The sequence below is a fragment of the Cibotium barometz genome, chromosome 51, assembly GCF_041138505.1.
Source record: "Cibotium barometz isolate CiBa-2024 chromosome 51, ASM4113850v1, whole genome shotgun sequence".
NCBI classification, from domain to species: Eukaryota; Viridiplantae; Streptophyta; class Polypodiopsida; order Cyatheales; family Cibotiaceae; genus Cibotium; species Cibotium barometz.
In genome coordinates this window covers 19,780,635-19,793,336 of record NC_141096.1, presented here as the reverse complement: position 1 = coordinate 19,793,336, position 12,702 = coordinate 19,780,635, and the positions used below count along the sequence as shown (strand labels likewise).

Below are 12,702 nucleotides of genomic sequence, written 5' to 3'. Positions count from 1 at the left end.
CATCCGTGAATTGGTTGAATGTAGTGAAAGGAGAAATCGAATACTTGCAACAAATGCATGGAGAGCTACAGAGAGATTTGGTATTAGCAAATGACTATATGCAAGTTGCATGATGGACACATCACCATGTAAATATGTAACATATAATGTACTTGGTTTGTCTGATTCAATAAATGGAGGTTGTTTTGCGATTATGTTGCTTTGGCAAATCCAGACGTGATTTGCTTACAGGAACATAATCAACATGCTTTTGTTGGAAAAGTAGGCTATTTTAGAGGTTTTACTATATTTTATGCGGGAACTGCGGATTACTCAGGCACATGCGTAATGATGGGTGCGGCTTTGAGGCCAATGATCGCCTATAATGATCCTCTCGGTAGATTCATTGTCTTGCAATGTATGCTAAATGAGCAAATGCATGAATTTGCGAGTGTATATGCATCGACAGCATTAGCTAGAAGGGCAGAACTCTTGAGAAGACTGGCTATCTATCGGTGGATGACAAACACATTTGTGTTAGGGGACTTCAATAACTCTCCATCATTGCAAGATAACACATCTGGGAATCCACACATGATTGCATCGGAAAAAGTGGCATGGCAATCATTTACTAGAGACACTGGATATGTGGAATGTGAATTGTCGAGACAAAAGAGGATTCACATTTCAGCATAATGCTAGGTTAGAGTATCAAGCGAGACTTGACAGATGCTATATGTTAAATGTACACAATGGGGATCCGATCCCTGCAAAGGTATGGGTGGATTATCTATCACAATTATTGGATCATTATCCATTATGAGTAGGGATGCATTTTGAATTAGCTACGGACAATGCAAGACTATCATGTAAATGACTGTGTACAATGTATAGTCAATAGCTCCTATCTATCACATGATGTGTATCAAGAAAAGGTGTTCAAAATCATTGCATTACTTAGAGAAGATGCTTGCTATGATCTGGACTTAGCATGGAGAAACTTTGCAAGAAGGATGTAATCTATTATTATAGAATATGGATGGTATATGGGGCGGCAAAGAGAGTAAATAAACCGATGCAAAGTAGATGTTCAAGCATTGCATGACGTTGCACAAACAAGGTAGTTGAATCTAGTGGAAGAAGAAAAGTTGTTAAATGCACGATATATGATAGATTTCAACAATTAGAGGAAATTGAAAAAATGGCAAATACGAGCGAGGCAAAAGCTTTTACTAGATAAAGGTTGCTCGTTGAAATAGTTTTTCAAAAGCTTGCATGCTAAGAGAGAAATGCAAAGCATATATCGTGTGCATAAGCTTGATGGTTAGTGGACCAATGATGTAGATGATATTGAAAGGAAATGCGTGTCACACTTCCAATGAGTTTTGCTACACCATGTCACTTCTCATGAGAAGAGTTGAAAGCGAAAGCCAAAATGCTTAAAAATGTGACACCAACAAGAAGTGCATAGATGGAATCCCCTTTTACGAATATGGAATTGCAAAATGCTCTTGACAAACTCGGTAAGTGGAAGTCACCAGGATGGGATGGATTGACTTTGGATTTTTTTCAACATTTTCGAGTGAAATTGGAAGACATTCTATTGGCAATGATAAATGTTGCATGGTTACAAAGAGTGATGCTTGCTTCTTGGCAAGAAGGCCTTGTGAAATTGGTTCCAAAAAAGAATGTATGCATAAATTTGGCTGATTGGAGACCTATAACTTTAATGCTAGTGCTATACAAATTGGTGACAAAGGTGATCTCCAATAGAATAGCCAATGTGCTTCACAAAGGGTTGCATTTTGCCCAATACGATTTCATTTCTAGACGACAAATAACATGTGCAATGCTATGTGGGAATGGAGTATGCCAAATATATACTGGTCGGGAGGTGTTGCTACTGTAGGTAGACATTGCCAAAGCATTTGATACTGTGCATTAGGACTTTATTGCTGCCACCATGAAACGTCTAGGGTTTGGTCCTAAAATGACAGAAGTCGTCTACTGGTTGTATGTGGGTAGCACAGCTAGATGTATCATTGGAAAAGGATTATCTTCACTTGGACTTTGGGAAAATCGGTTAGGCAGGGTTGCCAACTAAGCGCATTGTTGTATGCAATTGCCACTCATCCTCTGCTAATGCATATGGATATTCCTACTTCGGAAGGAGAATTACATGGACTGGTGCAACCAGATGGGTCATCAATGGTTGCACAGGCATATTTTGATGACTCTTTTTTCTTCCTGGTAGATACTCCAAGGGATTTGACAATGATTGTGGAAGTTTTGCAATTGTTTGGGACAACAGCGGCACTGAAAATCAACTTTAGAAAGTCGAAATTGCTACCACTAAAACAAGTTGTTTGGCATAGTATATTCCTACCAGGAGATATACTACCCCCAGGCCAAATCACTAGACATTTGGGATACCCTTTGGGTTGGACCATATCCTTCAAAGAAGCAATTACTTGGGTGCTCACAAAAGTTAAATTAAAGGTTGATTACTGGCACTTGTGCACATGGCTTTTGTATGTCAGGCTGCAAATAGTACAATCCATCATAATGGCTTACTTACAGTTCTTTTTGCTGCTGTTGATTCGGGACAAAAAATCGATTGACTCATTCATATCATCAGCAATGGAACTATTATGGAAAACAAGCACTGATCGGAAGGCTTTAAGGCTATTGAAAATGGAGCATGTTTGCAACCCTAAAATGCGTGGTGGGTTGAATATCTTGAATGTGCATTACCATGTACTGGCTCGCAAAATACCATTATAATAACTTTCTTGGAACAAGGACAACTATGGGCACAGATGCTGGCTGCAATGTTTGCAATGTGTGCGTGGGGTGCAATGTTTGCAATGTGTGCGTGCAATAAGGTTGATTCTTTTGGGCATTGGAATCTCTCCTACTGGGATATCTTGGTAGGTCAGGTACAAGGAAAAATCTTAGGCTGCCCCTACTCTTCTAGATTGTTGCAAGACTGGAAGTTTGTGCTAGTACATTTGCATTCGACAGATAGGCCAGTGCCTCTTGGAAACACGTTGGTAGCTGAAAATGTTCATTGGGTAGAGCATTTGATATACCATGGGCTTTGGCTGAGCCAAGAAAAGCTTATTTTTTAGCACAGAAAGGAATTTGCACGGTGGGAGATGTCATATCGACTGAAGGCAGACCATTATCATTTTCACAAGCACGACGACGATGGCGATTGGGAGCCCATTACCGCTCTGTATGGAGACTTGTTGCTGGTGAGCTAGCAGGAAATAGGGATATGTCCTATATATGGATTGGGCAACGACAGGAGGATTTGTTGCTAAAGAACAACCGACCGGGTTATATTACATAGTTTCCTCTTTATGGACTGGCAGCAGTAAGGGCATATAGATTACTGCTTCCATAGCCATGGATAAAGGTCGGATGTGGCATATGAACAAGTCCTTAGGCTGGTGGAAAGGTAATTTGGGAAAGATAAATTAAAGCAAATTGCCTTTAAAATAGAAAGTTCTTTTATGGAGATGCCTCATGGGAACGCTCCCAGTAGGAGAGTGTTTGGCAGAGCGGAAAATTGCGACCCTGAATTGTTTGCGGTGCCATCATCACATGGAGACTACTTATCATTCGCTGTGGGCATGCACTCACACAAGGGATTTTATGAATCGTCTATTTTCGGATATGCGAACATGATTCCCTGGGATGACACTTGGGAAAATATTTTGGATGTTTGGAAGATAACCTTCTAGTATATAGGAATATGCACTTTTCTTTGCCTGGGCAAGATATTGGGCTATATGGACAATATTGCTGGATCCTAATTATTAGGTGTTTGCACAACTTCGGATCAACAAGTATATATACTTCTGTCGATCATTACGTCACTCATTGCATGACAGTTTTGAGCTGCAACAGAGTGATCAACAAAATTATGAAGTGTTTTTCCACTGTTTTTAGATGTACTTTGATGAGAGCCTCTCACTTTGAGGGTTCTCGAATATAAGATAAAATAGTGGTTTCACAAAAAAAGAGAGGAAAAGATCAAGGATTAGGTGAGGGATTTCAGCCCTGCGTGATGAGGCAAGGGTGTGGTGAAGTAGGGAAGCCACATATTCACTTTCCCCAAACCTGAATTTGTGCACTTTTGGAATCTAAGTGCTCTACCCTATCCAAGTAGTCAACACACATGGGTGCCAGAAAAGAAAAAAACTTTACAGTTTCCCTAGGCTCTGTTACCAAGTATAGAACACATGCCTATGTGCTACGGTTTTCTAGAGAGACAAAGAAGAGTGTGGCAGAATCACACTTACAACACACACGAGTCCTAAACTACTACTCTGTATTATGTACAAGAAAGAAGTAATGCAACTATGTATATATATATATATATATACATAAAATTCAAGTACAAGATGTGGCCAAAAGAATGAAGATGTCAAATCACAGCCTTGTGACCTACCTTACACTCCTGCCTAGCACTTCGCCTAAAGAGAAACGCTCTGTGAAGTCCAACAGAGGAAAGCAGATGAACATGACGATTTGGCTACCCACGTATATATATGCACCAATGCTCCTAGTCCGCCAGTAGTATTGCTATTGTAATACAACTGAAATTCAAGTACAAGATGTGGTTGAGAATGAAGACATCAAATCACAGCCGTGTGACCTAGTGTACACTAGTCGGGTATAGATGGCCGATCACACTGGGGGACTAGGAGCATTGGTGCACACTGCATATATATACATGATGTCTTGCTTATGTGATGGTGGGGCAAGTCCGAGGGGATGATGCGGTTGATCCCTTGCCAAGAAAGATCCAGAAGGGGCCATCTAGATTGTATTCAAAGTGGGGGAGCTGCTCCATCTGAAGCCCATGAGAATCAAACCACCTGTTGATGTGAGAGTACTAGCATGTATTATGTTCCTCATGTGCAAGCTGCATGGAAGACTCAAGAGCGAAGCACGAAGATGGTCTTTGTTGACTGTGTATACATGGTAAATGTATGTGATGGTCATTAAGTACTAGTGGGGCTGCCCCAAAACTCAGCTGGTACAATCTCATGTGTACCGGTGGATTACTCTTAATCATGTGGGAGTACATCATAACCTGCAATCTCTCTATCTTCTTCCACTCTGGAGCTCCAAATTCTGGTCTCCAAAATATGCTCTCCAAAATGGAGCAACGTGCATCATAGTGTGTCTCGCTAATGTGTTTCTAACAGTCAGCTCTTATTGCTGAGCTTCTGAAATTGGTCCTGGCCCTAATTGGCCAACGACGGCATAACCTCTCACCAAACGGGTGTGGGTGGCTGCCTTCGTACAGAAGACCGTCCTAGTGAAAGTGATCCGAAGATAAACATAGGATGAGACATCAACCGCCTCAACTCTGTGCATGAAGACTTGTCTGTTTCAACCTTATCTTAAGTTATAGAGAGCGTGATCTTGGTTTTACGTGAGGTTTCTCTCATGGCAAAAACGCTGAAGTGCATCAAGGTATTTCCGCAGCCCCTCTGCTGAATCTGAGATGTTGTGTATATTTAAGAATGAGCACAACTATTCGAGCTTGTTAAGACCCTGTGCCTTCCAATCTGTCAATAAACCTGGAGGTCTCATCAATGTTCAATCCAAATATTGTAGGAGATAATGGGCTGCCCTGTTTCAGCCCAATAGTGCTATGGATCTCCTTGGATAGGCCTCCTAGTGCCCGAACTCGACCAGTCACTGACTCATACAATGCTTCTACTCCCACACAGCATCTCTGGCAGAAAATGGAGTTCCTGTAAGCAGCCCAAAAGTCGTGATCTTGGGACCGAGTCAAAAGCTTTCCGAAAGTCTAAAAAACAATAGTAGACCCGCTTGTCTATGGGGCCTGCGCCTCCTCAATGATAGCTTTAAGGGTAAAGATGTGGTCTAGTGTGTAGTAGTTCCTCGTTAACTCTGCCTGACCAGTTGCCTTGTGTGTGTGTGTGTGTGTGTGAGAGAGAGAGAGAGAGAGAGAGAGAGAGATGTTATTAACGTCTATGAAAGTCTGAAGGATTTATGGGACCAAAAAGCTGTTACATCTGATCCATAAGTAAACTCACCAGGAGCAGGAGTATCTGGCTCTCTAAAGGGACCGTGCTCTCTTGGAGGAGTCCCCTGGTGTGATATGCCAGCCTGCCCTGCGTCTGGAGGGTCATTCCATGGGGACATCGATGTCTGTCCTGGTCCATGTGTCCCAGTGAATCTCGTACAGGCTGAGTGTCAGGTGGGGGCCAAAGAAGTCAGTGATAGATGTCTGTGCGGTATCCTGCATCTCAATTGAGGTGGGGCTCTCTGCTGGGGGCCAAAGAAGTCAGTGATAGATGTCTGTATGGTATCCTGCATCTCAGGCTGCTGCCTCAATCGTCTGTCTCTGTGGTGCCTCAACCTAAGTAGGTATAGTCCAAGCATCTCTGATCTCTGTAACGTCCTCAAAAAACCCAAAGGGTCTATGAGACCAAAAAGTGATACAATATCTCCATTAGTCCATGAGAGAGGGAGAGAAAGAGAGAGAGAGAGAGAGATTTTATTAACGTCTTCCAAAAGACCGAATTCGGCCTATGAGACAAATCAGTGTACCTGTGTGGGGTATCCTCTGTCATCCCAACAAAATGAAAAAGTACTGAACTAAAAAAGCTGAATCTGGGTGTGCAATAAGTACAATGAGTGGGGGAGGTGATGGAGCTCTACTACTAGGAGAATGCAAAGCTATATGCATGGAGTATACAATCATGATATGCAACCTAGCTAGCTCCATCCTGTACCATACTGGGGGTATAGAATGGTATACATCAATGAAGGGGGTGTCCACAGCTCCCTGAAGAACATGCCTGGGTCTGCTCTGAAGCGAGCCAGTTGCTCCGCACACCCTTTGTGAAACTGAGCTCTGATCTCTGTCATCTCTCTCTGGTATAGGCGTGGTGTCCGAAAGCCAGGTGTCCTCTGTCTCCTGCGGGCTGTGAGTGTCTCTGCTCTCTGGAGAGTAATTCCCTGCTGTGTAGGGGCTGGGAGGGGTGGATGTCTGAAAAAATGTAGTAATCTGTGTCTGTCGTCCCCCCTCTGGAGCTATCTGAGCTTGTAACGATGTCTCTCTGTGACGCTGTATGTCTAGAATGAATCTCCCCGGTATGCGCTGGTCTGCTGCCTCAAAGATCTGGCGTAGGGAATGTGGCTCTCTGAATAAAATGGGATACCTCTCTCTGATGGCTGTATATGCTCTGCATCTGCATACATAATGCTCCTCACTCTCCACCTCCTCTCTGCACAATCTGCATACCCTCTCCTCTCCGGGGATCCGTGCTGCTTTGCCAGTCTCGATCTCCAATCGATGTGATGAGACTTTTAAGCTGACCAATAGCTACTCGGGAGCCGTGTGGTAAAAAGCCCTCCATGTATCTAGGCCTCTCTATAAATCCATCATCAGTGATACTCATGAAGTGATCTCTGTAGTATAGCATCTTCAGTGGAAGAGGCTGTGTAGGTGATATCCTTGTCTCTTGTGTATAGAGTTGCCATAGGTCCTGTCTCAATACTCTGTTATGAGAGAGACGGATATGTGGTGCATCCCTGTTGTACTGGAATGGTGGTAGATTATCCATGTCTAGGCCATGCTGTGAGAACCAATGTGTGACCTATGCATACCATGATCCTCTGTTAGCTGTCTAGATGCCTCAAAAGCTCTGTATGACAAGGCATCTCTCTGAATCTGTCTAGCAGGCATATAGTTTGGAATATGGCATCTACCATCATAGGAGGCGCAGCAAACTCTGCTCGGATAATGTCATGAGGTACTGACGGTTTGCTGCGTATCATGCGTGCCATCATGAGGGCCTGTGGTCTCTCTATCTGTGTCCACCAATGGGTAGCAAGTCCTGGCGCCCATACCGCTGCTCCGTACATCAGTGCTGGTATGACTAATGTGTCAAATAGCCACCCCTTCGTCCGGGGCTCCTGAAAATGCGCCTGGTGGCACTGTCTCTCTAGCATAGCCAATGCTGCATATCCCCGTGTCAATCTGGCTCTGGCTGCTGAACCCATGGTGAAGCGCGTGGCTGCTGCAGAGAAGGTAACCCCTAGGTACACGTATGATGTCACCACCTCCACCTGGCGTCGTGCGAGAGTGAATGTCAGCTGACTCCTGCCTTGTCTTGATGTATGAAAGACCATAACCTTGGTTTTCCCAAGGTTCACAGTAAGACCCCTCTGTGTGCAGAAATCATCGAGTGCATGTAGATGCTGCTGTAGACCTCCTGGGGACTCAGACACTAATACAATATCATCAGCATAAAGCATAATATGTACTGAGGTACTTGCTAGATCAACTCCATCTCCGCCTCCTCGTGTAATGAAGTCAGCCACCTCATCAATGTATAACCCAAATAGCGTGGAGGAAAGTGGGCATCCTTGCTTCACACCAATGGTGCTAGCAATAGTCTCGGACATACCTCCTGGGCTTCTGACTCGCCCAAAAACCTGCTCATATAATGCATAGATGTCCCATGTCATATCTGTTGGTATGCCAAGAGACTGCAGGCGCTGAAAGAGCCTCTCTCGTGGTATTGTGTCAAATGCCTTGCGGAAATCCACAAAGCACCAATAGAGCTTTCTCTTCCTCACTCTGGCCTGATCAATCATACATCTCAAAGTGAATACATGGTCAGTGGTAGAGAAAGCTCTCCTGAAGCCTGCCTTACCTGATGAGCGTAAACCTGCTTGCTCAGCATATAAGCTAAGCTCTTGCTCCAACACTGCACCATAGAGTTTGGCCAACACGTGGCCAACCATAACGGTCCTGTAGTTGCTCGGATCGAGCATATCCCCTGTTTTGTGGATCGGCACAATGGTGTGCATCGTCCACTCCGCAGGCAAACCCTCTGCTAGTGCCCTGTTAAACAGGTGTGCAAGAAAAGGAGCCAAAGAATCTACTGCATATATGAGATGCTCACCCTGTAGGCCCATATGGTCGGCGGCCTGTCCATGCTGTAGGCAGCGGATAGCTCCTTTACCATCATCGAGTGGGTGAAGAAGCTAGCTGTGGTCCCTGGCAGCGCGACCATCCAGGTCTCTGACAGGGCGATGGCGGTGGTTCCGACGCCAGACTTCTCATCGGCAGCCCCTCAGGAGGGGGTCGGGCACAGATGGGAGATGATCAGCAGCATGACGGCTTGGCACATATGGAGAGCCCGATGCAGGGAGGCCATTGACCGCCAGGCGACTCCACCGGCGGAGGTCATACAGGCCCTCTGGGTGGACATCATTCACACATTGAGAGGACACTGGGGGAAACTCCAGGGCGACTCGGATCGCATGAGAGGGCGCCGCAAGGCCTTCCTCCGCACTTGGCACCCTGGCCCTTTCCTCACCGCGAGGGGCGAGGATGTCACTTGGCACTACAGGCCTCCAGTCTGGCTTTTCTCACCTCCCACATGTACTACTAGGTAGCCCCCCCCAGAGAGCGGCCAGCCACGGGGGTGGAGCTCAGGAGTTCACTGTGTTTTATCCCTCCTTGCGAGGTGAGCTTTGTAGCCTTATGGCGTTTTCTCATTAACTAATAGAAGGATCTTTTTCCCGGAAAAAAAAAAAAAAAAAAAAAAAAAGAAGCTAGCTGTGGTAGGTCGAGGCTCCTGTGGTTGAGGTATAGGTGGCTACTGTGGGGCGTGGTATAGGCCCTCTGCATATGTGTGCCATGTGTGTGGGTCTGCAATGGGTGTCGGTGTCCGGGGCTCTCTGAAGTGCCGCCATGAGATAGGGCTATCTCTACTCATGAAGAAATGAAAGATCTCTAGCTCCTGTATCTCTGCGAAGGCCCGCCTTTTGCGGCGAGTAAGTCTCCTCATCTCTCTCCTCGACTCTTGCTCTGTGATGGCTCCCAAGGCTCTCTGTATGTGGAGCCGTGAGTATAGGGCTCTGCACTCGTCATCATACCATCTGTTCAAGGGCATAGTCCCAAATATCGCAGGCTCTCCTGAGTGGACACGATGTGGGAAGCTCTGTAATGCAGATGTGTGTAGGAGTCATGCCAGCTGGGCTATAATGGTATCCATAGGTGCCAGTTGATCCATGAGTAGGAGCCCATCCTCTACTCTGCCAGTGTATATGTCTGCCATGTCATGTGTGAAGTAGATGGTAGTGTGTGGCGTCGGTATGTGGGGGGCTGGTGATATTGGTGATCCGGCTAGTGAAAATGCCAAGTATGTATGATCTGCCCCAATAGGACGAGGTGGGATGGAGAATGAGGTGACAAGCTGTGATGCCTCCAAAGATCCCATAATGTAGTCCACCACCGTGCCTCCGGTCCGTGTATGACCCCCATGTGGGAAGCATGTCAGCCCTCCTGATCCCGGCCACTGTAGCATCCCGTTATAAATTTTATAACGAGACGATGCTTGGCTCCCAACTCTAGTAAGTGGTCCCCATAATGTCCTCTGTCTGGTCCAGTGTCCTCTGATACCCGACTAGCCCCTATCTCCTCTGGATCCACAGGGTGGAGGAGAAGTATAATGTCTCTCCCCACCATAACATGCTCCAGTCGTCCAGGCTGCACCCATAGTGAACCATTACAGTTCCATACTGCCATGTGTATCTCTGTCAGTGGCTTGGTCTGTGTCCCATAGGCCCCAAACCGCTAATCCATGGGCCGGCCATCAATGATGACCCGACAGAAGGCCTTCTTGCCTTCTCTCCTCGCGTGTAAGACTCGTGGCATGCAAGCTCTCCTATGCTCTAGCTGCATCCTCGTGAGATCATCATCCAAGAAAATAGGAGCTCCCTCTAAGCCTCGTAGTATGACCCTCTTCCTGATGAAGGTGACCCTCTCCATCTCTCCTGCAAATTGTAGGATGAGGGCTCGCTTGCGTGTTGAGTCTTTCCCGGCTCTCCATGCTTTAGAACTTCATTGCAATGTTTAGGCATGGGCAGTAATGGGGAGAGAGAAAGAAAGAAAGAAAGAAAGAAAGATTTATTAACGTCTTCCAAAAGACCGAACTCGGCCTATGAGACAAATCAGTGTACCTGTGTGGGGTATCCTCTGTCATCCCAACAAAATGAAAAAGTACTGAACTAAAAAAAAAAAGCTGAGAGAGAGAGAGAGAGAGAGAGAGAGAGAGAGAGAGAGAGGAGGAGGAGGAGGAGGAGGAGGAGGGAGGGGGGTGTGCGGTGGGGGAGGAAGGTGTGGATCTTTAATAGAACTTCCTTGCAATGTTTAGGCATGGGCAGTGATGGAGCACGCCTCGGGGAATTACGACAAAGCCCAGGAACTTTTTGAGAAATGCCTTGGGGTGAACTCTTCCTGTGTTGCATGTCTCCAGGTGAGTCTCTGAAAGGTCTGATGCAAGAGGATTAATCTTAAAAATCTTGTTTTGGTGTAAGCATGTTTTGTGTGCACACTCGAGCAAGCATATGTGAGCACATGTGCCTACATACAATGTGCGAGGTTGTGTGGCACTTGTTTAATTACTTCAATAGAGGGTTTTAATTTTCCCTTTGCTTTGATTGTCAGGCTTTTGCAAACATGGAAAAGAGTTTGGGAAATTTAGGTGCTGCTCAAAGGCTTTTACGGAAAGCCCTGAGGGTTGAGCCTGAAAATGCTGCAGTCCTGATGGTACATTCCCTTTGTTATCTCTTGACAAAAGTAATGGTTGATTTGAACAGAGGAACTACTTAGGTATCAGAACCTTGTACTGAATTCTCTCACTTGGATACTAATGACTTGTTAGGAGGCTGCATTTGTGGAAGAGGGCTTGGGTAATCCTGAACTTGCAGAAAAGTTATTCATATTAGCTGGTATGGCAGACAAAAGGAAGAGTAGGGTGAGGAATCAAATGTTTATTTCTCGCAAGGCTTCAATGTCAAGTACAAGCAGGAGGAGGGTGATTGCAGATAGAAAGAACAAACTTAAGGACAGGATGGATGTAAAGCAGCCTTCCTCTCGCTTCAAGCAAGGAGGGAAAGCTCGTAGCGAGCAACCGTGGGCCTCCAGTGTTCTCGGGGCCTAAGTTTTTCTCTCCTTGTTTGTATAGTGTAATCAACCTTCTTTGACCACCCTTGTAAATTGTAATTGATGTGGTCTTTGTAGCACATGTATGTCAAAGGACTTGTACATCCCTTCTGATTCTCAACCAAACATGCAGCACCTAAATCGGTCCTGTTGTTCTTGAGTTGATCTCTGCGATGCTGTTGATGCCCCAGCAGCTGCAATGGCTTCATCTGCTTGCAACCGCTTCTACGCTGGCTTTGACCTGAGCGATGGCATCTGCTTCATTTTCACTGCCAACAGCTGCTTCTTTGTGTTGATTTATGTTAGCTTTCTCATTAATTCTCTTCATTCTGCATATCTTTAGCTTTGCAATAAATATGTAGTGTGTGTCTTATGTATTACCCTCCCTCCAATAAAAATTCTGTCCAGTTTTCCTCTCTGGGTAAAATACAGTCTTGCACCTTCCTTGTTTTGATGAACTCTGCCATCATCAAATTTCCGCTTCTGTTATGTTGCTTGAGCTTTCTGCAAACTCTTGAGCAAGGTGGACCTGAGAATTTTGAGCAAATGGACCTGTCATACAACCACTGGACTGAAAAGATGTAGGGGAAAAGAGAGCTTGAGCTCTTGCAAGCACACACACACTCACAAAACCCTAAAAGAGAACACACAAGGTGAGAGGTTGAAAATCTTCTTTTTCTTCTCCTTCACACAACACTCAACACACC

General features: G+C 45.4%; 1 protein-coding gene across 1 annotated transcript in view; it reads left to right on the top strand.

Annotated features, from left to right (window-relative positions):
* The window catches only part of LOC147609402 (uncharacterized), a 111,722-nt gene extending 99,311 nt beyond the window's left edge, over positions 1-12,411 (top strand). The window contains exons 9-11 of the mRNA XM_086787637.1: positions 11,205-11,306; positions 11,498-11,599; positions 11,715-12,411. Coding sequence (XP_086643763.1) covers positions 11,205-11,306; positions 11,498-11,599; positions 11,715-11,993 — 483 coding nt within the window. The 3' untranslated portion in view covers positions 11,994-12,411. The remainder of the gene's footprint in view (positions 1-11,204; positions 11,307-11,497; positions 11,600-11,714) is intronic.
* The last annotated feature ends 291 nt before the right edge of the window (positions 12,412-12,702 follow it).